This window comes from Ambystoma mexicanum, chromosome 8, assembly GCF_040938575.1.
Source record: "Ambystoma mexicanum isolate Mex_15411 chromosome 8, UKY_AmexF1_1, whole genome shotgun sequence".
Taxonomy (NCBI): Eukaryota; Metazoa; Chordata; class Amphibia; order Caudata; family Ambystomatidae; genus Ambystoma; species Ambystoma mexicanum.
The window spans coordinates 18,702,458-18,727,139 of NC_090929.1; the positions used below are offsets into that span (position 1 = coordinate 18,702,458).

Consider the following 24,682-nt stretch of genomic DNA (forward strand, 5'->3'; position numbering starts at 1 on the left):
GGAGCCACCTTGAGCCAAGCGAGGGAGCCACGTTGAGCCAAGCAGTGAGGAGCCACGTTGAGCCAAGCAGTGAGGAGCCACGTTGAGCCAAGCAGTGAGGAGCCACGTTGGACCAAGCAGCGAGGAACCACCTTGAGCCAAGCAGCGAGGAGCCACGTTGGGCCAAGCAGTGAGGAGCCACGTTGAGCCAAGCAGTGAGGAGCCACGTTGGGCCAAGCAGTGAGGAGCCACGTTGAGCCAAGCAGTGAGGAGCCACGTTGAGCCAAGCAGTGAGGAGCCACGTTGAGCCAAGCAGTGAGGAGCCACGTTGGACCAAGCAGCGAGGAACCACCTTGAGCCAAGCAGCGAGGAGCCACGTTGGGCCAAGCAGTGAGGAGCCACGTTGAGCCAAGCAGTGAGGAGCCACGTTGGGCCAAGCAGTGAGGAGCCACGTTGAGCCAAGCAGTGAGGAGCCACGTTGAGCCAAGCAGTGAGGAGCCACGTTGGACCAAGCAGCGAGGAACCACCTTGAGCCAAGCAGCGAGGAGCCACGTTGGGCCAAGCAGTGAGGAGCCACGTTGGACCAAGCAGCGAGGAACCACCTTGAGCCAAGCGAGGGAGCCACCTTGAGCCAAGCAGTGAGGAGCCACGTTGGACCAAGCAGCGAGGAACCACCTTGAGCCAAGCAGCGAGGAGCCACCTTGAGCCAAGCAGTGAGGAGCCACGTTGGACCAAGCAGCGAGGAACCACCTTGAGCCAAGCAGTGAGGAGCCACGTTGGGCCAAGCAGTGAGGAGCCACGTTGGACCAAGCAGCGAGGAACCACCTTGAGCCAAGCGAGGGAGCCACCTTGAGCCAAGCAGTGAGGAGCCACGTTGGACCAAGCAGCGAGGAGCCACCTTGAGCCAAGCAGCGAGGAGCCACCTTGAGCCAAGCAGTGAGGAGCCACGTTGGACCAAGCAGCGAGGAACCACCTTGAGCCAAGCAGTGAGGAGCCAAGTTGGGCCAAGCAGCGACGAGCCGCCCTGGCAAAAGCAGTGAGGAGCCATCCCGGACGAAGCAGTTAGGAGCCACCTTGGGCTAAGCAGCGAGGAGCCACCCCGGGCTAAGCACTGAGGAGCCACCTTGGGCCAAGCAGCGAGGAGTTACCCTGGGCCAAGCAGCGAGGAGCCACCCTGGGCACAACCTGCAAAGGGGCTACTCTGGGCCAAGCTGCGAAGGAGCCACCCCGGGCTAAGCACTGAGGAGCCACCTTGGGTCTAGCAGCGAGGAGTCACCCTGGGCCAAGCAGCGAGGAGCCACCCTGGGCACAACCAGCAAAGGGGCTGCCCTGGGCCAAGCAGCGAAGGAGCCACCCTGGACTAAGCAGCGAGGAGCCATTCAGGACTAAGCAGCGAGGAGCCACCCCGAGCCAGGCAGCGAGGAGCCACCCCCGGCCAAGCAGTGAGGAGCCACCCCGGGCCAAGCAGCGAGGAGCCACCCCGAGCCAAGCAGTGAGGAGCCACCCCGAGCCAAGCAGCGAGGAGCCACCCCGAGCCAAGCAGCGAGGAGCCACCCGAGCCAAGCAGCGAGGAGCCTCTGTGCAGAGCTAGTACTGCACTCAACAGAAGAGATAACTTTTGAGCCTACTGTCAGCATTTCACTAAGGCATTTCAGGAGGCACATGAAATACTGATCAAGCATATTCAACTTTTTATTTGAAAAACAAAACCATGAGCGAAATAGCCTAGCAAGGGGCCCGGTGCCCTTCTCAGCTCTAGAGCCTGGTGTACTGAGCCCTGTGAAAGAGGGAAAGGCAAGGGGCCCGGTGCCCTTCTCAGCTCTAGAGCCGGGTGTACTGAGCCCTGTGAAAGAGGGAAAGGCAAGGGGCCCGGTGCCCTTCTCAGCTCTAGAGCCGGGTGTACTGAGCCCTGTGAAAGAGGGAAAGGCAAGGGGCCCGGTGCCCTTCTCAGCTCTAGAGCTGGGTGTACTGAGCCCTGTGAAAGGGGGAACTAGAGCCGCCTTCTCAGCTCTAGAGCCGGGTGTACTGAGCCCTGTGAAAGAGGGAAAGGCAAGGGGCCCGGTGCCCTTCTCAGCTCTAGAGCCGGGTGTACTGAGCCCTGTGAAAGAGGGAAAGGCAAGGGGCCCGGTGCCCTTCTCAGCTCTAGGGCCGGGTGTACTGAGCCCTGTGAAAGAGGGAAAGGCAAGGGGCCCGGTGCCCTTCTCAGCTCTAGAGCTGGGTGTACTGAGCCCTGTGAAAGGGGGAACTAGAGCCGCCTTCTCAGCTCTAGGGCCGGGTGTACTGAGCCCTTTGAAAGAGGGAAAGGCAAGGGGCCCGGTGCCGTTCTCAGCTCTAGAGCCGGGTGTACTGAGCCCTGTGAAAGAGGGAAAGGCAAGGGGCCCGGTGCCCTTCTCAGCTCTAGAGCCGGGTGTACTGAGCCCTGTGAAAGAGGGAAAGGCAAGGGGCCCGGTGCCCTTCTCAGCTCTAGAGCCGGGTGAACTGAGCCCTGTGAAAGAGGGAAAGGCAAGGGGCCCGGTGCCCTTCTCAGCTCTAGAGCCGGGTGTACTGAGCCCTGTGAAAGAGGGAAAGGCAAGGGGCCCGGTGCCCTTCTCAGCTCTAGAGCCGGGTGTACTGAGCCCTGTGAAAGAGGGAAAGGCAAGGGGCCCGGTGCCCTTCTCAGCTCTAGGGCCGGGTGTACTGAGCCCTGTGAAAGAGGGAAAGGCAAGGGGCCCGGTGCCCTTCTCAGCTCTAGAGCTGGGTGTACTGAGCCCTGTGAAAGGGGGAACTAGAGCCGCCTTCTCAGCTCTAGGGCCGGGTGTACTGAGCCCTTTGAGGGAAAGGCAAGGGGCCCGGTGCCCTTCTCAGCTCTAGAGCCGGGTGTACTGAGCCCTGTGAAAGAGGGAAAGGCAAGGGGCCCGGTGCCCTTCTCAGCTCTAGAGCCGGGTGTACTGAGCCCTGTGAAAGAGGGAAAGGCAAGGGGCCCGGTGCCCTTCTCAGCTCTAGAGCCGGGTGAACTGAGCCCTGTGAAAGAGGGAAAGGCAAGGGGCCCGGTGCCGTTCGAGACCTGAACCGAGGACTTTCCAAAAATATTGCCCAATTAGGGGGATCCAGGGACTCCCCTAAACTGTCCAAATTGGCACTGGACCTTGACAATTGTATGGCAAATGAGGAACGGCTCTATACAGCTCGTGGCGGCGCTGACACATTTGCCAACATATAGGACAGATGCTAAAGGGTGCTTGGGCTACTGGCCCATTGCTAAGCATAACCTTCTACTCTTTTTCAGCTCCTCCTCGATTGTTGTCCTATAAATGAACTCCTGTGCCTTATTTGTCACTCATCAAGTTATTTATTGTATTGTTTGTTTTTCTTCGTTGTGGTTATTTTTCTTTATTTCCTGTTGTCAATGTAAAGCTTTGTGCAATCAATTCAAAACATATATATCTATCTATCCGTGAGACACCCCCATAAGGACTGAGCACCTAAAGACATACCAGCAGTGTGAAAACGATTGTTATGGGGTTTAGAGAAGTCTTTACAATAAGAACAAGGATGTGACTGGCCTGGCCCTCCTGCAGGGGTGGACTGGGAACCAAAAGAGGCCCTGGGTGCAGAGGCCTACCTTCCCTGGAGACCAGTCCAGCCCTGCTCCCCTGTGGCTATGGGAGACTGTTACAAGGTCAGGTGCTAATTCCATGCACAATAAAACAACACAGGAGATAAAGCACTTAAAAAACCTTTGTACCCACAGGTTACGAACAGTCTGCGCGTAAGAAGATAGTCGGACTGCAATTTACATAAATTATAGCTCAGAACACAGCCAGTTGCCAACTTAGTTTCAATGTCCATGAATGTGCTCGAAATTGGGTTCACAAAAGAAAGAGTGGACAGGCATTTTGCTACCACTGAGAAGCATGACCAGTACTAAATGTCAAAATGAGGTCTTTACATGCAGCTGATCACTGACTCGCAGAGCCCTTGCCTGGGTAAGAATGGTGTCATGTACTGCATTAGCGGCTTCTGGCTTTCATCCTAGGTACGGATTCCTACTATCGGCTTTTCTGTTGTATACATAAGAAGGTATTCACATTTGGACTCTCTTTTGTTTGGCAGTTGTGTTACAGTGTCAGCCAGCACACTACACCCCTCTCCTACAGAGTTTGGGTCTTGATTGCTTGCTAGTATTTCGACCGGGGACCCAATGAACCTCTACACAAGTGCCTACCCTTTGCAAACATAATCCCACGGCCACTTGGGCCGGTACTACCGCCAGTCCTGTTGGCTGAGCCCTCTGGGCTCTACATGTGGAGAAGGGGTGATAGGAAATGGTTGCAAGGTCTCCCTACATATGGGGGCAGGAACTGCCTGATAGGTAATGGGAAGTGCATTGATAGGAAGTTGGTGGACATTTAACCTATAAGGAAAGAGGGGCTTGGGGGTGGCCATCTACACTGGCATTTAGAGTAGCGTTTATGAAAGGTGGGTTAGCGTGAAACCCACTTTCAGTGTAAGTGGAACAGAAGTGCGTCAAGCAGTCCAGTACTTCCACAACTTGCTCATGATCCAGGTGCTCTCCAGGGGGATCCGATGGGATTGGGGGGTGCATGCTTGAGCAGAGCACTTCCAGGAGGTAGAATTGTAACTGATCCACTACACCAGTGCCAGGGTAAATGAGTTCTGATACACTATCTACTGATCACGTGTTTGAATGAGGCGACATTGACTAGAGTAACCACATGGATCAATGCTCTTCGCCAGCCCCCACGCGACACTGACTAGAGTAACCACACGGATCACTGATCTTCACCAGCCCCCATGCGACATTGACTAGAGTAACCACATGGATCACTGCTCTTCGCCAGCCGCCATGCGACACTGACTAGAGTAACCACACGGATCACTGATGATCTTCACCAGCCCCCACGTGACATTGACTAGAGTAACCACACGGATCACTGATGATCTTCACCAGCCCCCACGTGACATTGACTAGAGTAACCACACGGATCACTGATGATCTTCACCAGCCCCCACGTGACATTGACTAGAGTAACCACACGGATCACTGCTCTTCACCAGCCCCCATGTGACATTGACTAGAGTAACCACATGGATAACTGCTCTTCACCAGCCGCCATGTGACATTGACTAGAGTAAGCACATGGATAACTGCTCTTCACCAGCCCCCAGGCGACATTGACTAGAATTGTCACAGGTTTCCCCCTTCTCACCTGTCTGTGTTGTTGGTTCGTGATCTTCGAAGGAGTCTTCTTTCGCACAGTTTGGGTTTTGTATAACCCTGTGTGTGAGTCCTCGGGTTCTAGCGTACAGTTCGTGACCCGTCTCCAGGAAGCGTTCAGATGTCTGGGAAGAAGTCCAGGAAATGGCGAGGAGTGCACTCGGAAAGACGAGTGCGAAGGCAATCCAGGAATGCAAGGTGAGGACAAAAAGGGAAGGATGAAAGAGGAGGAATTTCAGGGGACCGGGAACCAGTAATTAGAAGTCATCACTGTACGAACTATGGCAGCACACGTCTGACTACAGCAAGCAGTAGCGTTGAGACACGCAGGGCCGCGGGGCGTGTCTGCTTTGTAGAACGCAGAACGTACAACGCGGAGACCGGCAAACAGCGTTCCGCGTTCAGCGGCCATGTTGGGAGTACTGCAGAGTTCAGTCCCCTATGGGTCAGGGACCACGAAGTCCAGAAGGGACGCGTACAGTGGTGATGACAGCATGCCTCCTCCGAAACCCAGTTGCTCCGGGTTTGCCAGGGTGTATAAGGTGGTACCTTCTGAGCAGTCTGGGGGCATTTATGTTTGAGACTGGTTCCCAGGTGCATTCACTGGGAGGGTACTCTTACCACTCGACCAGATACTGTAGCTGACCACGTCTGTACCTGGACTGGAAGTATGGTTTCAACAGAGAAGTGTGAAAAACTGGGTGGATCCTCTTCCAGGATTCTGGTAGTTTGAGTCGGAAGGCCACTGGGTTCATGATTTCCTTTATGGAAAAAGGGCCATAGTACCGGGGAGCCAATTTATTTGATCGTAAGTGTTGAGGCAGTAGTTTCGAGGATAGCCAGACTTTATCACCTACTGTGTATGAAGACCCTGGTCTTCTTTTGGAATCCGCATAGTGCTTGGTGTTTGTTCGGGCCTTTTCGAGGTGTTCTTTTGCTTCTTTGTGTACGTTGATGAGGGTTTCAATCCAGGAGTCAACTGTAGGAACTGGGGTAGGATGTGGGAGTATGAATGGTAGAACTGAAGGGTGGAATCCTTGGCTACAGAAAAAGGGGCTGGTTTTGACAGCCGAGTGACCCGAATTATTGTAGCCGAATTCAGCCACGGGTATTAAAAGTGACCAATCGTCCTGGACCTTGGTGGCGAAACAGCAAAGATATTGCTCCAGAGTTTGGTTCACGCATTCAGTAGCTCCATTGGTCTGTGGATGATAACCTGAGGATAGGGCACGTTGGATTCCTAGTATACGACATAAGCATTTCCAGAACTGAGATATGTACTGGGGTCTTCTGTCAGATATGAATTTGGAGGGTAGTCCGTGAAGTCGGAATATGTGTTCCAGGAGGATTCCGGCAAGTTCAGAGGAGGATGGTAGTTTATATAAAATGTGTAAAATGAGCCATGTGAGTGAATACATCAATAGTAACCATGATAGTTGTGTATCCTCTGGAAGGTGGAAGTTCCACAAAGTCCATAGCGATGAATTCCCAAGGTCTTGTTGGCAGCGCTGGTTGGAGCAGGAGACCCACCAGATTCTTGTTGTTATGCTTGTTTTGAGTGCAGACTCCACAAGTTTGGATGTAATGCTGGACATCAGTCTTCATCTTCGGCCACCAAAACTGTCTTTGTATTAGACGGAGGGCGTTGGTGATGCCACGGTGTCCTGAATGAAGGGTATCATGACATAGGCTTGTGATCTTTTGTCGTAGTCTCTGCGTGGGGATGACCAGGTAATTGTCCTTGAACAAATATCCATCCTTCGTCTTGAGGTTCCATCGATTCTTTCCATTAAACTCCTTTCAGATCCCAGAGGACTGGGTTTGAATCCGAATGTCTTCTAGGAGACTGATTGCATCTTTGGGAAGGATCGGTCTTCAAGAATTTCATAGTCAGGACGTCGGGATAAGACATCAGCTATTAGATTGTGTGTTCCAGTAACATGATGGATTTGAAACTGGTACTGGGCAAAGAAGAAGGCCCAACGGGCTTGACAACTGTTCCTACATTCCAGGGATTGCAGGACTTGAAGATTCCGATGGTCCGTGCGGACCTGAACAGGATGTTTCGCTCCCAGAAGTAGATGACGCCAGTCTGTGAAGGCTTGGCAGATGGCTAGTAGTTTCTTTTCCATAACAGAATAGTGGGTTTCGCTAGGAGTCAAGATGAGAGAAAGATAGGTGATGGGGTGTTCTAGCTTGTCATCAAATTCCTGTTTTAGGACTGCCCTGATGGCGTAGTTAGAGGCATCAGTTTCCACTAGGAAGGGTCGATCAATGTCAGGTTGAGCTAAGATGGGAGCTTGTGTAAACTCCGTCTTTAACCGTTGAAACGCCTCATCTTGGACTGCTGTCCAATGAAAGGATGTATCCTTCTTCAACAATGTAATGATCGGATGTACTATCTCCGAAAAAGAAGGTATGGATTTCCAGTAGAAGTTAGCAACCCCAAGAAGGATTGAATTTGTTTCACAGTAGTTGGAACAGGCCAGCATAGAATGGAGTCTACTTTCGAACGATCCATACCAATTCCCTCTGGACTAAGGACGAATCTGAGATAGTGAACAGTAGACACATGGAAAAGGCATTTCTCGGGTTTAGCTAGGAGCTTATGTTCACGTAGACCCTGTAAAACTGCTTTAACGTGTTCTTCATGCTTCAGATGACCCTTGCAGTATATCAGGATGTCGTCCAGGTATACTATGACGAAGAGGAACAGCATATCGGCGAACACCCGGTCTATAAAACGTTGGAAGACCGCTGGGGCATTGGCAAGTCCGAAGGACATAACCAAGTATTCAAAATGACCAAAGGGTGTCCTAAACGCTGTTTTCCATTCGTCACCTTCCTTTATACGGATCAGATGGTAGGCACCTCTGAGATCTAATTTCGTGAACACTACAGCTCCTCTTACCGCTTCCAGGATATCCGGGATCAAGGGCAATGGGTAGTGGTCCTTGAGGGTGCATTGATTAAGACCACGATAATCAAGGCAAGGCCTTAGCTCCTTGGTATCTTTCTTGGGGACAAAAAAAAACGAAGCACCCGCCGGGGATTTGGATGGTCGTATAATACCATTTTCTAGGTTGGTATCCAGGTATTCTCGAAGGGCTCTTTTCTCAGGTTCTGATAGAATGAACATCCTTCCAAAAGGAATCACTGCAAAGGGTTCAGTATCAATAGTGCAGTCTTCAGGTCTGTGAGGGGGAAGGGCCTGAACTATGGCAGTCGAGAACACATCAGTGTAATCCTAATAGGCCCTGGGAACCTGGATGATATTGGTGACAGTGAATGGACCTTGCTGGTTCGTTTGGGTGTCTTCAGAGGATCTTGATGAGGAATTTAGGGATAAACAGTGGGACATACAATGTTCTGAACCAAGAAACACGGATCCTGCTGCCCAGTTGATGTTGGGGTTGTGCTTCTGTAACCAGGGCATACCCAGTACCATTTGGTAATGGGCAGATCTTATGATGTCGAATTTGATCCTCTCTTGATGGTGGTTTATAGAAAGCAGGATCTCTTTGGTTTGAAGGGTTATGGGTCCTGATGAGAGAGGTCTTCCATCAATAGCCTCTACAGGTTGCATGATGTCTTGTGTTTCATATGGAATGTTATGGGTAGTGACCCAATCATGACCTATGAATATCTCCATGGCCCCACTATCCACCAATGCCAGAATGGGATAAGATTCTTTCTTGGAAGGCGATAGAAAGGCCCGCAGAATCACAAGATTGTTTTGTCCAGGAGAGTTCAAGGATGGAATAGATGTGGAGCTAACATCTCTCTCCCATAGCTGTGCTCCATCTATAATCGGGAGCTGGCGTTTCCCGAACACCGTGGAAGGGCTATAGGACATTCTCTCACAAGATGTTTATCTGAGGCACAGTACATGCACAGACCAGTGTGAATCCGTTGCATCCTTTCTTGCGAAGTTATGGGTCTGCAGAAGGCTCCTAGTTGCATGGGTTCTGGGTCTGTGGTCGGGGAAGAAGCAGGCTCAGGTCTAGAGGAAGGTTTTGTGGAGGTCTTTTGGTAGGGCATTTTAGTCTTCTTCTTTTCCGCCTTTCTTCCTGGATACGAAATTCTATTTGTAAGGAGAGATCCATGAGAGCCTGGAAGGAACCTGGGCGAGCTACCCTGGCCAGCTCGTCTTTTATCTCTTCATTCAATCCTCTTCGAAAGAGGGTGAAACAGGCCTCAGAGGACTAGTTTGCTTCCTTGGCAAGTTGTTTAAAGCGTGTTACATAGGTAAGCATATCCTGGGATCCTTGTTGGAAGTCCAATAAGCGTTCTTGGGCACTGTAAATCTGTTCTGGGCGATCAAATATGGTCTTTAGCACCCGCACGAAACCATCATAGTCATCCAGGAGGGCATCACCCGAATTAACTAAGGGAGTTAAAGAGCCCAAGTTAATGCATTCCCGGAAAGATGTGAAATCATAATGTGAAATCAGATGTGTAAACCCACCTTTGCCCTGGGGGTGGAGAAGTAGTAGGGCTTAAAGGTAAAGTGTACTAAACACGAATCGAGGAAGCCACGAAGGTTCTTTGATGAGCCATTATATTCTCCGCCCAGTAACACACTTTCCTTGGTCGCGGAGTCACGTGACAGGACTAGTTGTTTCAATGCAGCATTTTAGGCTTTAAGATTTTGAACTTCTGTTGTTAACTCCTGCATGCCGCGCATGAGGTCTTGAACTGCAGCCTCCATTTCCGTAACTGTATTAGTTTGTTGGCGTCTCAATCTGTCACAGGTTTCCCCCTTCTCACCTTTCTGTATTGTTGGTTTGAGATCTTCGAAGAAGTCTTCTTTCGCACAGTTCGGGTTTTGTATAACCCTGTGCGTGAGTTCTCGGGTTCTAGCGTGCAATTCGTGACCCGTCTCCAGGAAGCGTTCAGATGTCCGGGAAGAAGTCCAGGAAATGGCAATGAGTGCACTCAGAAAGACGAGTGCGAAGGCAATCCAGGAATGCAAGGTGAGGAAAAAAAGGGAAGGATGAAAGAGGAGGAATTTCAGGGGACCGGGAACCAGGAATTAGAGGTAATCGCTGTACAAACTACGGCAGCACACGTCTGACTACAGCAAGCGGTAGCGTTGAGACGTGCAGGGCCGCGGGGGCGTGTCTTCTTTGTAGAACGCAGAGCGTACAACGCAGAGACTGGCAAACAGCGTTCCGTGTTCAGCGGCCATGTTGGGAGTACTGCAGAGTTCAGTCCCCTAAGGGTCAGAGACCACGAAGTCTAGAAGGGACGTATACGGTGGTTCATGACAAGAATAGCCACATGGATAACTGCTCTTCAACAGCCCACTTGGATTCAGTCAATGGAAGAAGCTTGTTAAATACAGTGGCAGAGTTGGCGGAGGGCTTATTGCCTTGTCTTTGCATTCATGTGACCTTCTGATAATTGTTAATCCAAGGACTCACCAGAGACAGGAATACCCTATGCTCCCTCACACTCAAGATATGCTACATCCCTCAGGGTTCACCCTCAGGTTTCAGCATGTATCACATTTTCCTTTGTGCAGGTATCCTTGCATTGCTCCCTCGGAGAGCTCCACTGGTTGGTCTAAGGGGGAGCCACTATGCTTTTAAGCAAGGGGTAAACTCCAGTGCAGAGTCCTACAGACACACATTGCTTCTGTGTGGAACTACTGAGATATGGATAGGATCACATATGGTCATGTTCGGTCAGTCTCCCAGTAGCCATGGCCAGATAAGACCAGTTTCATTAGGGTGTTTGGGTTGGAGATTGAAATGGTTCCCACGTCCAAATTCCCCTTAAACTCTTAAAAGTAGAATGTCTTCTTCAGTTGCCAATAGAACAATGGGGTAGAATCTATGGGCCTGGAAGATGAATCTGTGGGCCTGGAAGTTGACGCTGGCCAGAATACCAGAGGCGAAGAAGCATGGCTTAAATCTGCAAACTTTGAAATCTCTCCAGACCATGAAACTCTGTCTAGTGACTGAACAAGCCAGACTCACACCTGGACTCAACAGCACCAGCCCTGTCGCAAGCTCCAACACATTTCCTATCAAATAGCCTTGCTACACCTTATCGCGATATGGATTCTGATGACAAGGAGGTAAGACACACTGTGATCGCCAGCTGACAGAGCCCTGAAGACCTGCACCGACACAAACACTGAATGATGACTTGAACAACCACTCAAAGGGACTTCACACTGAGGAGTGTCCCCTTTTCCGCAAGTGCCATTGCTCAAGTCCTACAGCAGCATTGCTCCACCAAAGATGCACCACCCTCTGGCTGGTCTAGTTTTTACAGTTTATCCTCAGTGGTGCTCAGCTGCTTCTTCGGCTCCACGTTCTACCCGCTGCTTCTCCCTGAAGCCACTGGAACCTAATCCTATGGAGAACCACTTATGGAAACCGTGACCACAATGGGAATCGATCATCATACATCTCTGGCTACATGAACCTGAAAAGGACCAATTGCTGGGTACCCCAACATTAAGTTGTTCTTCCACAGGAACCCACGAAGTTCCAATTGCAAGTCTTATGCCCCATTCTAATCACTGAGCATACCCCAAATATCCAATTATTATTTACATCCCCAGTGGAGACTTCTATCTCAATTGTTCAGGGATTGTTTCAGAAGAACACACAAGGCACCACATATAGGAATGGCAGCAGGTGCCAATGATCCAGAAACCGACCCAGATCCTGCAGTTGACTCTAACCTCAGAGGTTATGAATGAACGCTTCCACTGAAAGGCTTGGGGCATTTTAGGTTTGACCGTATAACTCAACTTAGTCGACAATAGCGGCAAACAAGACACCAACCTCTTCTTAAGAAACCCTCTTCCGACCCCTCCTGCCCGGCTAACTATCGCCCAATCTCCATCACTCCCTTCCAGGGCAAGCTCATGGAGAAATTGGCCATCTCCCAGCTTAATCTCCATGCTGAATCTGTTGGTTGTCTTCATGACCATCAGTCTGGCTTCAGAGCTGCTAGAAGCACAGAAACTGCTCTCCTCAACATCCATAAAGACCTGCTCTCCAACCTTGAATCTAAAACTCCATGTGTTCTCATTTTGCTCGATCTCTCTTCTGCCTTTGATACTGTCAACCATGCCATCCTGCTCAACCGTCTCCGTGATAACCTGGGTATCACTGGTCAGGCTCTGGCGTGGCTGACCTCTTTCCTCTCCAATCGACCCTCCCAGGTCCAACTGGGGTCCTTCCTCCTCTGACATCTTTTTCTCTACCTGTGGTGTCCCCCAGGGATCTAACCTCTCTCCCTGGCTGTTCAACTAATATCTGGCACTCCTTGCCCACCGCATCGCCTCTCTCTGCCCCAACTTTCAGTGCTATGCGGATGATACCCAGCTCATTTTCAGGCTACCCTCGGCCTCCTCCTCTCCTTCCCTCATCTCTGACTGTCTGTCTGCTATCCAGGAATGGTGTGCCGCCAATGATCTCTGCCTTAATGCCAGTAAGACTGAGATTCTACTCATCGGCAAACCCACTCCGTCCTTCCCTGCAGCTCTCTGGCCCGCCGCCTCTCTTGGCCCTCTTCCTGCTCCTACCTGCAAGGCAATACACCTCGGGGTCATCTTCCACTTCACACTCTCCTTCTCTCCTCACATATCTGACGTCTCTAAGAAGTTACACTACCAGCTGCACCTCCTCAGAGGTATTCTTTCTTTCCTCTCCTTCCCCCAGAGGCTCACTGTCTCCAGAGCCCTGGTTCTCTCGAAGCTGGACTACTGTAACAGCCCCTATCTAAATCTTCCTGCCTCTACTCTCCGCCTTCTGCAACTCATCCAGAACAGGACTGCGAGACTTGTCCTTGGCCTCAAGCCGAGGGACTGTATCTCTCCAGGACTGAAATCTCTGCACTGGCTCCCGGTGGATGCGAGGATTAAGTTCAAAACCCTCTGCATTGTCCACAAGGCCTTCTGGGGCCTGGGGCCAAAATACCTTCAACTCTCTCTTCCTAAATATCTTCCTTCTCAAGCTCTTCGCTCATCCGCCTCCCACTCCCTCAGGGTCAGCCGCTTCTCCAAGCAACGAGTTGGGGGTAGGTCCCTCTCCGCGGCAGGGGCCTCCCTCTGGAACAGCCTTCCTGCCTCCCTGAAACTTGAGGAGAACCATCTCCGGTTCCGGAAGCACCTCAAAACCTTCCTCTTTGCTTCTTCTTTCTCTCCCCCTCTCCCCTGCTAAATTCCTGACTGAAACTGCACTGAATCTGCAACTGGGACACTCTCACCCATCTCAGTCCCTGGCCCAGCCACTCTCCCCTTGCACTGCCTCCCTTGGCAACCCCTGCACTGCGGGACTGTCTCTGTATCCCTACAGCCCCTCTTCCCAGCACTTGTCTGCACTTTCCCTGCACTTGCCACCAGCTGGCCCTTATTATTTATCCTGTTATTCTACTACCCCTGTACTGCACTTTCCCCTCTCCCTTTCCCCTTGCACTTTCCCTTCCCCTCTGCCCATGCACTTGCGCGATCTGAATGACGCCTGGCATAGTAAGATCGCTGTCTGTCCTCCCTTTGTCCCCCCTCCCTGCCTCGTCACGCCTTGAAACACTTGTGTATAGGCGCATTACAAATGCCATATCATATCATACCAGCTGCATACACATTAACCCGTTGGATAGATGCCCGTATTTTACTCAGAATGGAAGCTATGGTGATTGCTTATTAAGCGGGCCTGGTACGTTATGGATCCCACAACAGATGGATACAGTCTTGATGGATTGAGTGACAACCTAGGACTGGCCATTGAAACAGATTATTCCTGGGTTTTTATTACCCTAAATAATAACAAGAAGAATTATAAAGTCACGGGACAGCATAAAGAAAAATACTCAAACATTTCCGATGAAGCTTGTTCCAACATTGTTCCAACAGGGATTTTACAATTGGGTACGACTGCAGTAGTTGAATAAGTAGAACAAGCAAACACTGGAATTAGATGAATGTAATGAAATGTGTGCGTTATGTACATTATGTTCTGTCCCGCTGAAGGCACAATTATAGTATGTTATGTTATGATGACCTGTATTTGAGGGGCCGAAACATTTGTAAAGAATATAAGGGATGAGTTCAGATCCAGAGAGAACTGAGGGCCTCTGCCCTTGGGCAAACGAATGGTGGCAGAGAAAACAGTCCATAAACAGAATGTTATTTCCCTTCTGTGAGAATACAAATAATTATACATAGCAAACTACTCAACAATTCTGTTAATGTGTGAGTTTTCTTATATTGTGTGTACATTTATGTGCTTAGAAAAACAACTTCTTTGAATACTGACTTGAATCAGAGAGAGAGATTTTATCTAATTGGATTATGGACGTTTTAGAGATACATAGGATGATATAAAGGCAAATAACAATGGTTCTGTTTAAAATAATGATCAACTGGTTCCTAATGAGAAGAGTATTGCTCTAACCAGGCAGTTTGCAGCTTCTGCCTCTCTGGAGGTTTTGGGCTATGACTCCCATGATGCCTCACTCACCATTGACTATGCTGGCTAGGGCTGATGGAGCTGTAGTACAAATAAACATCTAGAGATTTAGAGGTTGCAGACACACTCCAAGCAGCTCTGCTCTTAATTTGCCTCTTGCTATAGAGCTTTCGCCTGTAGTCTGCTACCAATGGGAGAACAGAAGAAGCCGCGAGGACCTGGGTCCTGGCTGGGAAAACCTCAGGACACCTGTAGATTGTGGATGGCTTTGTAGTGACCATCGTGGTCTACTTTGAAGACATGATTGAAGGTGTCAGGCCCACCTTCTGGGGGTACGGCTCATACAACCACTTGTGGGTGAGTGCAGTTTGGGTGGGGGTCCTGGCATTGCAGACACTACCCTTCAGATGAAAGCAGCTTAATAATGTGCAAAGTGAAGGTAGCAGGGATGGGATACCACGGATGTGCCACTATCAAACTTGGGTTGGAGAGTATGCGTGTGTTTGCAAAGAGATGCTCAAGAAGTGGGTACTTCTATTAACAGCCCCTCACCCCACCCGTCAACCCTGTGGACACTTTCCTGGCGATACACTGCTGGGTGTTCTCTTTAGTTCTTGTTAGGGACTTCTCACCTTGTCCCCCTGGCCCTTTCCGCTCTTAAATAACTATTGTTGGGAGTCCTGTGGATTTTGTGGGGGGCCTTCACCCCGTCGCTCTTCTCCTTTCTCAGTGACATGGCTCCTGGGCTTCAAGTCACTTTCTGGATCTTGTGGGAGGGGGATTGGGGGTAAGGGCTGAACACTGTGTGCGTCCACTGACAGGTCACCCCAGGGGCTGCCCACTGTGGTCTTGGTGTGGGGGCGTCCCTTTTACACCCCTCCTCTCTGCATCATGCTGCTTCTGCCCTGGTGAGCACAGGGCGTCCAGCCCTCGTAGATGTTTGGATTTAGCGATGAACTATGGACAATGTCAGTTAAAAAAAGAACAGCGGACCTAGTTGGAAGAAAGCACTACTGGGCCACGTGCTGCCTTCATGGACATGTGTGTGGGCACCTGTGTGCTGATTCTCTGCATGTAAAGATGCTACGATATGGAACATGTTCAGATGTGTGTGGCGGTATACATTACATATCATGGCATGTGCAGGGGTCTGTATTACACACACAAATAACAGGGTATTGCATGTGCGCTTGTTGGATCTGATTCTGCGTGTACACTTGTGTAAGGAGGTGTACATACAGTATAGACACATGTGTGGGCGCATCTGTGTGATCGTGAGAATCCTAGTCCGTCTAGGCTAATAGATACTACTGTGTGTGTGTGTGTGTGTGTGCGTGAACACAACTATATGCACACAGCATGTGTGCTTGTATTTTTCTGATTCTTTGTGTGCAATTTCAGGAGCTGTATACACTACACACACACACACACGTGTGTATAGGGGTGTGCGTTCTACTTTGAATATGCAACTTGATGTACTGTATTAGCTGTATTAGCTGGAGTTTATGCGATTCTGCATGCACACGTCAAGCGTGGATGCGTACATTCTCTGTATACATACCATGACATATGTTATGTATTAGTATCGGCTTGACTGTTCGTACACATTAGCTCATGAATATTCCCTGTCATCAGGCTGGGAATCCTCGGGGAAAGAAAAAACAGTTTCACTTTCACTTTAAAACTGTATTTCTCCTCAATCACCGTCATCTGAGTCATACTGCCCCATCCAATGACAGTCCTCTCCCTTAGCTCCACCCCTGATGGCCATCTACCATGTGCTTCAGTGTTGGCAGTCCTCAAGTTGCTCTCTGAGCTAATTTTGTATTTTTAAAAAAAATGTTTGTCCAAAATAGTTAGAATTGGACAAACGAAGGACACAGGCCGACAGCGGAGATCCGCTATCAGCAAAGATCTTCATCCACCTTTGGATCGTCATCGAAGTTTCGAGATGGCCCGGCCTTGTGCCTACTTCGCTCCTTTCAGCCATAAGTGAGGAGAAGGAAAGTCGAAGCCTCTTCAAACTCTGCGCAAAGTGTGGATTAAGAAACATCTTCGTGGAACATAGACATCATAAATGCTTATATTACCTGCATCTGGACCACAATGAGGAAGGATGCAAGGTGTGCCGTAGTTTTTCGAGGAAAACCAAAAAAGACTGCTACAGCAGACTGTCAGCGTGGCTCAAGTCGAGCAAGGCGACTGACTCAGCCGCAGAGCAGGGTCAAGCCTCATCTAGGACTGGCCGGTCTGAGGAGGGAATTACCTCTGGGAGGAGGTCGAGATCCTTTGAGGACTCCCCACTCACGGGGGTCCAAGAGAAGGCCAAGCTCCAGAATGCTAGTGTTGCTGGGTTTCGCTGTTGATGCGGGTCCCGAGTTGGGCAAAAGTCGATCGCCTTCACCATTGGCCCCCACAGTGAGCCTACCAACAAAAGGGTCCTCTTCAAGGAGAAAGTCTTCAAGCCTGGCAAAACTCTGTGTGTCGGCGGATAAGCCAATGAAGGACAAGTCCGGAGAGCACTCGTCAAAGCTGGCTAAGACCTCACAGCATGCCAGGTCAACAGAGTCGACGACAACATCGTCGACGAAAGCAGTAACAAGCTCATCAGATCTTTCCAAGGAGGCCTAGGACCTGTGGTACTGGGCTGTTCGTCAATGCATGTTCCTTGTCCTGTTTGACCTAGCAGGAGTCAAGAACACCATCGCGGACTCGCTCAGCAAGGAACTGCGTTCCTGCAATGAGTGGGAACTTCGCCAGGACCAGGTGGATTTTCTGTTCAGCAAATGGGGCCAGCCCCAGATTGATCTCTTCTCAATGGCGGCGAACACCAAGTGCCAAAGGTTCACCAGCAGGTTCCCTCAACCGAGGAGCATTGGGGACACATTCTCGTTCCCATGGGAGGGACCTTTCCTGTATGCCTTCCCCCCATTTCCACTCCTCTTACGTGTGATCAACACACTCAGACAGTGCCACTGCAGGATAATACTTATCGGCCCAGCGTGGCGGAGGCATATCTGGTATCCATAATTACTATGTCTGTCAGTGGCCCCGTCCATCTGGCTGCCGCTGTCCCCGGACCTTCTCGCCAGAGAAGGGGGAGCGATTCGGCATCACGACCCGGAGTCTCTGAACCTGAGGGCATGGCTCCTGCAGCCCTGGAGTTTAGAGGTTATGCCTTACCCACAGAATGTAAGGACATCCTGGCCAGGGCCAGAGCCTCGTGAACATTGAAGTGCTACGTACATAAATGGAAACGTTTCTCTGTGTGGTGCCAGACTCAGAAGATTACCCCCTGCATGTCACAGCTCCTCAACTTTTACCATATTTACATTCCTTGGCCTCTATCAAGGTGCATCTCACCGCCATATCCAGGTACACCAGATCCCTGGGCAGACCTTCGTGTGGTCTCACAGGCTCGTCAAGGAGTTCCTCAATGGACTGTGCAGGGCTTTCCTGCCGGTGAAGGCCCCTGCCCCGGCTTAGGAGCTCAATGTTGTGCTTATTAAGCTCATGGGAGCTCCCTTTGAACCTATGCAGCAGGTCCCACTCAAGTGTCTCTCATGGAAGACGGCTTTCCTTGTGGTCATCACCTCGCCCAGGCGGGTCGGGGAGATTCAGGCCCTGTCTTGCAAGCAGCCTTGCTTGTCTTTCACCGTTTCAAAAGGTGGTACTGCGTACACACCCCACCTTTATGCCAAAGGCACCATCGGAATTCCACATCAAGGAACCTGTGGTGTTACCGGTCTTCTTTACGAATCCGGAAAGGGCCTTGCATGGACGTTGCTCATGCCTTGAAATTTTACATGGTACAAACAAAGAAGTTTCAGAAGACTTCTCAGTTGTTCGTCAACTTTGGACCTGTAAATCAGGGAAGGGATTTGTTGAAGCCTTCCATCTCCAGTTGGCTCTCTGGTTTTATCATGCACTGCCATCGACTGGCTAGCAGGCTGCTGTCAGGCCGGTCGTGAGCCCACTCCACCAGAGCCATAGCAGCAACAACACCGTTTCTCTCTGGTCTGCCCCTGCTCGACATCCGCAGGGTTGCTACATGGAGGTCCATGTACACCTTCACGAGGTTCTACTGCGTCAACAGGGATGAGTCCTGAGTTGGCCAAGCGGTGCTACACAACCTGTTTGTTTGAGGTGAGTCTGTTCCAGAGGCGAGTGTTTATTGCTTCTGTTGAGCCTTGCCGCCTCCTGTGATTGTGCATGTGTGTACTGCTGTGTAATCGTTATTCATGAGCATGTGAATCCATGCCAGACCCCATGCTAGAGAAGGTTTAAGTTACTTAACTGTAACTGTTGTTCTCCAGCATGGGTCTGGCATGGATTCACATGCAAACCCTCCCACCTTCCCCTCTGTGGCTCTTCTTGGTTCATACTGCTGCTTTAGGTGCTTACCAAATCTGTAGGTGGCCACTGGGGTGGAGCTAAGGGAGAGGACTGTCATTGGATGAAGGCAGTATGACCCAGAGGACAGTGATTGGTTTAGGGGAGAAATACAGTTTTAAAGTGAAAGTGAAACTTTTTTCTTTTACCGAGGATTCCCAGCCTGACAACGGGGAATATTCATGAGCATGTGAATCCATGCCAGACCCCATGCTGGAGAACAACAGTTACAGGTAAGTAATTTAAACCTTCTGTCTGTGTGCATAGAGGTATGCGTCATCCTGTGTCCAGTATGCGTCAGTGAAATTCCGAGTGTATACATCCTGCCTGTGAGCATAGAGGTATGCTTCCTTCTGTGTATATAGTATGCAGCAGTTAATTGCCTCTGTGTGATTCCGAGTCTGTATACAGCCTGCCTGTGTGCATGGGGGTATGCATCATTCTATGTACGCAGTATGCATCAGTTCATTGCCTCCGTGTGATTCCGAGTGTGTACACATCCTGCCTGTGTGCATGCCGGTATGCATCATTCTGTGTACACAGTATGCATCACTTCCTTTCATTCGTGTGATTACGAGTGTTCATACATCCTGCCTGTGAGCATGGAGGTATGCATTATTCTGTGTATATAGTATGCAGCAGGTAATTGCCTCTGTGTGATTCCGAGTGTGTATACAGCCTGCCTGTGTGCATGGAGGTATGCATCATTCTATGTACGCAGTATGCAACAGTTTATTATATCCGTGGGATTCCGAGTGTGTATGCATCCTGCCTGTGTGCATGGATTGTAGTGTGGGGATTACAATCCTTGACGAGCCGACCACCAAGTATATGCCACAACTGCGAAGCTTAAGAGTATTATGCATATTGACAGGTTTTTCAGGATAACATACCTGCCTTGTCCAACTATTGATCTGATAACATCCTTCTCACATATAAGCCTCAGAAGAAGAGCACGTTGATGCTCGAAATACGTGTCAGGCTGTCCATGTCCAATAAATATTGCTGCAACTTAAGCAGTTCCAAAAATGGAACTATTGGCGCTGTGTGACTGGTTTTCTTGTTTGAACTGTGTACACAGTATGCAGCAGTTCATTCCATCTGTATTATTCCAAGTGTGTATACATCATGCCTGTGTGCGTGGAAGTATGCATCATTGTGTGTACACAATATGCAGCAGTGCATTGCATCTGTGTGATTCTGAGTGTGTATACATCCTGCCTGTGTGCATGGGGGTATGCATCATTCTGTGTACACAGTATGCAGCAGTGCATTGCATCCGTGTGATTCCAAGTGTGTATACATCCTGCCTGTGTGCATGGGGGTACGCATCATTCTGTGTACACAGTATGCAGCAGTGCATTGCATCTGTGTGATTTCGAGTGTGTATACATCCTGTCTGTGTGCATGGAAGGATGCATCATTCGGTGTACACAGTATGCAGCGGTACATTGCATCTGTGTGATTCCGAGTGTGTATACATCCTGCCTGTGTGCATGGAGTTGGCATCATTCGGTGCACACAGTATGCAGCAGTTCAAAGTGTCCGTGTGATTCCAAGTGTGTATACATCCTGCCTATGTGCATTGAGGTAGGCATCATTGTGTGTACGCAGTGCATTGCATCCGTGTGATTCCGAGTGTGTATACATCCTGCCTGTGTGCATGGAAGTATGCATCATTCTGTATACACAGTATGCAGCAGTGCATCGCATCTGTGTGATTCCAAGTGATTATACATCCTGCCTGTGTGCATGGGGGTATGCATCATTCGGTGTACACACAGTATACAGCAGTGCATCGCATCTGTGTGATTCCAAGTGATTATACATCCTGCCTGTGTGCATGGGGGTATGCATCATTCGGTGTACACAGTATGCAGCAGTGCATCGCATCTGTGTGATTCCAAGTGTGTATACATCCTGCCTGTGTGCATGGAGGTAGCATCAGTGTACACAGTATGCAGCAGAGCATTGCATCCGTGTGATTCCGAGTGTGTATATATCCTGTCTGTGTGCATGGGGGTATGCATCATTCGGTGTACACAGTATGCAGCAGTGAATCGCATCTGTGTGATTTCAAGTGTGTATACATCCTGTCTGTGTGCATGGGGGTATGCATAATTCGATGTACAAAGTATGCAGCAGTGCATCGCATCTGTGTGATTCCGAGTGTGTATATATCCTGTCTGTGTGCATGGAGGTCGCATCATTCGGTGTACACAGTATGCAGCAGTGCATCGCATCCGTGTGATTCCGAGTGTGTATATATCCTGCCTGTGTGCATGAAGGTCGCATCATTCGGTGTACACAGTATGCAGCAGTGCATCGCATCTGTGTGATCAGAGTGTGTATACATCCTGCCTGTGTGCATGAAGGTAGCATCATTCAGTGTACACAGTATGCAGCAGTGCATCGCATCTGTGTGATTCCGAGTGTGTATACATCGTGCCTGTGTGCATGGAGGTCGCATCATTCGGTGTAGACAGTATGCAGCAGTGCATCGCATCCGTGTGATTCCGAGTGTGTATACATCCTGCCTGTGTGCATTGGGGGTATGCATCATTCGGTGTACACAGTATGCAGCAGTGCATTGCATCTGTGTGATTCTGAGTGTGTATACATCCTGCCTGTGTGCATGGGGGTATGCATCATTCGGTGTACACAGTATGCAGCAGTGCATTGCATCTGTGTGATTCTGAGTGTGTATACATCCTGCCTGTGTGCATGGGGGTATGCATCATTCGGTGTACACAGTATGCAGCAGTGCATTGCATCTGTGTGATTCCGAGTGTGTATACATCCTGCCTGTGTGCATGGGGGTATGCATCATTCGGTGTACACAGTATGCAGCAGTGCATCGCATCCGTGTGATTCCGAGTGTGTATACACCCTGCGGATATGCCAGGGCGCATGCCTCTGCGTGTGCACGTGTGAGCTAGCGGGATAGGCCCTGCGTCTGCCTTGAATCTGGGGGTTCTGGATGCATATTTCTCGTTTGGAAGAGGGTGTGGGCGCGTCGGCCTTATGGCTTCAAATGTGAGCTGGTCACGTGAGAAATGAAATAGAAAATTGAACCTGGCACAGATTGGGGGCATCGGGGTTACCCGCAGCTTCGGTGCCACCAGAACGGACATGACTATTCTAGGGCAAGAGGGACAATGGCCACGGACAGCCACCCATCGGCGCATGCATCACACACAGATGTGTGTGCAGCGCCGCGCTGCTCCGTCCATCAGGTATCCCACAGGGACACCCCGGCCCATCACACACAGATAGAGCCCACCCTACTCCATGAAACCCCCACCCCGTCTGCCGAGCCTGTGAGCGGAAGTGGGGCTAGTGCATCAAAGTTAATGACTGGGGGTAATTAGAGCAATACAAACGTCGCATGGACCCCCGCAACCCCTTAGAATAAACAGGAGCCCCGTGACCTACAGGAAGGGCTCCTGTCTTCATCCGCCGGCGTGTGTGTGTGTGTGGGGGGGGGAGGTTGTGGGTGGGGGGCAGCCTGCCGCACGGATGCAGGCAGGCAGCGGCTATATATAGCTCCGGGCATCCGGGAGGGGGGGGGGGGGGTCTGTGTGCCGCCCATCGGCCATCAGTGCAGCAAGATGCATGTAACACACACGGCCTCCCTCCCACAGCAGGGCACGGAGGCAGGCAGGCAGGCAGGCATAGCAACGGCATGCGGAGGGGGTGGGGATCCCCTCTGCTGCCTTCACTTCCCTTGTGTGCGGGATGGGGGGAGGGGGTTCGGGTGCAGAGTCTGGCCGGAGCAGCCTGCACCGGGGGACACCATCGGGACATTATTCCGAGAGGGTTATTCTGAGGACATCCTACGGATGGGGGAGGGGCGCCCGGGCCTTATTGTGATGGGAATAAACCGCAGGCGGGCGCCCTTGCAGACCATCACCCGAGGGCGCTATGGGGAGGGCAGAGCACACACGAGGGCCACCCCACGGCCCGGGGGGCACCCCAGGGGGCAGCCTGAGTCCCCGCACGCGCTGCCTTTATTATGAGGGCCGAGGGGCATCGCCTGTCATTACCTGCCACTCAGGGTGCACCGCCACCGCCCCGCATCACTAGACACAGCAGCCCCATCACTCCCCCATCACTCACTTGCCCACGAAGTTCTCGAGCACGGAGCTCTTGCCGGCGCTCTGGCCGCCCACCACGGCGATCTGCGGCAGGTCGAGCTCGGCGTTCTGCCCGATGGCGGAGAAGGCGTCCTGCAGCCGGTTCACCAGGGGGATCAGGTCCTCCATGCCTCGGTTGCCCATGGTGGTGGCGGTGGCGGCGGGGGTGCGGGGGTGCGGGGGCGAGGGGGCGGCTGCTATGCTGCTGCTATGCTGCTGCTGTGCTGCTGCCTCCTCCTGCGGCTCCCCCGGCTCCTGTGTCCGCAGCAGCCAGAGCGGCCGGGGATTTAAACGGCAGGCGCCCGCGCGGGCCGCCAGGGGGCGCCCCTGCACCGCCGCAGCATCATGGGGGATGTAGTCGAGGGCCGGCCTGCCTGCCTGCCTCTCTGCTACAGTCCAGCACAGGCCACCCTCGCCCCACCACTGCAGATCTCACACACACACACACACACACACACACAACAGCATTCTGCACGGAGCCACGCCGTGCCAAACCTGCACTCAGTCCCCTCAGAGTGCAACACCAATTGCGCCACACACTTTATCACGCAAAGGTCACAGCACAGTACAGTACAGTCAAGATCAAACAAACCACTCAGTCCATACAGTACAATGCAAGATACCAATACCATACTCTGCAAAATGGCACCCTACAATACTGCACAGCACAGCGGCTTGCAATACATCACAATTCAATAGAGCACCCTGCAATACTGTACAGCATAGTGGCATGCAATATATCACAATTCAATAGAGCACCCTGCAATACTGTACAGCATAGTGGCATGCAATCTATCACAATTCAATAGAGCACCCTGCAATACTGTACAGCATAGTGCCATGCAATATATCACAATTCAATAGAGCACCCTGCAATACTGTACAGCATGGCACCATGCAATATATCACAAATCAATAGATAACCCTACAATACTGTACAGCATAGTGTCATGCAATATACCACAAATCAATAGATAACCCTACATTACTGTACAGCATAGTGTCATGCAATATACCACAATTCAATAGAGCACCCTACAATACTGTACAGCATAGTGTCATGCAATATATCACAAATCAATAGATAACCCTACAATACTGTACAGCATAGTGTCATGCAATATACCACAATTCAATAGAGCACCCTACAATACTGTACAGCATAGTGTCATGCAATATATCACAATTCAATAGAGCACCCTACAATACTGTACAGCATAGTGCCATACAATATATCACAATTCAATAGAGCACCCTACAATACTGTACAGCATAGCGGCATGCAATAAATCACAATTCAATACAGCACCCTACAATACTGTACAGCATGATATCATGCAATATATCACAATTCAATAGAGCACCCTACAATACTGTACAGGATAGTGCCATACAATATATCACAATTCAATAGAGCACCCTACAATACTGTACAGCATAGCGGCATGCAATAAATCACAATTCAATAGAGCACCCTACAATACTGTACAGCATGATATCATGCAATGTATCACAATTCAATA

At 50.6% G+C, this 24,682-nt stretch overlaps 1 protein-coding gene across 10 annotated transcripts in view; it reads right to left on the bottom strand.

Moving 5' to 3' along the window:
• Positions 1-23,437, bottom strand: part of DNM1 (dynamin 1) — a 1,028,058-nt gene extending 1,004,621 nt beyond the window's left edge. For 8 of the 10 annotated variants that reach the window (XM_069609157.1, XM_069609159.1, XM_069609155.1 and 5 more), the window contains exon 1: positions 23,143-23,436. In XM_069609157.1, coding sequence (XP_069465258.1) covers positions 23,143-23,303 — 161 coding nt within the window. In that variant the 5' untranslated portion in view covers positions 23,304-23,436. Of the gene's footprint in view, positions 1-23,142 lie in introns of all 10 variants that reach the window. The other 2 variants (XM_069609156.1, XM_069609151.1) reach the window with 2 other exon arrangements.
• Positions 23,438-24,682: the final 1,245 nt, after the last annotated feature.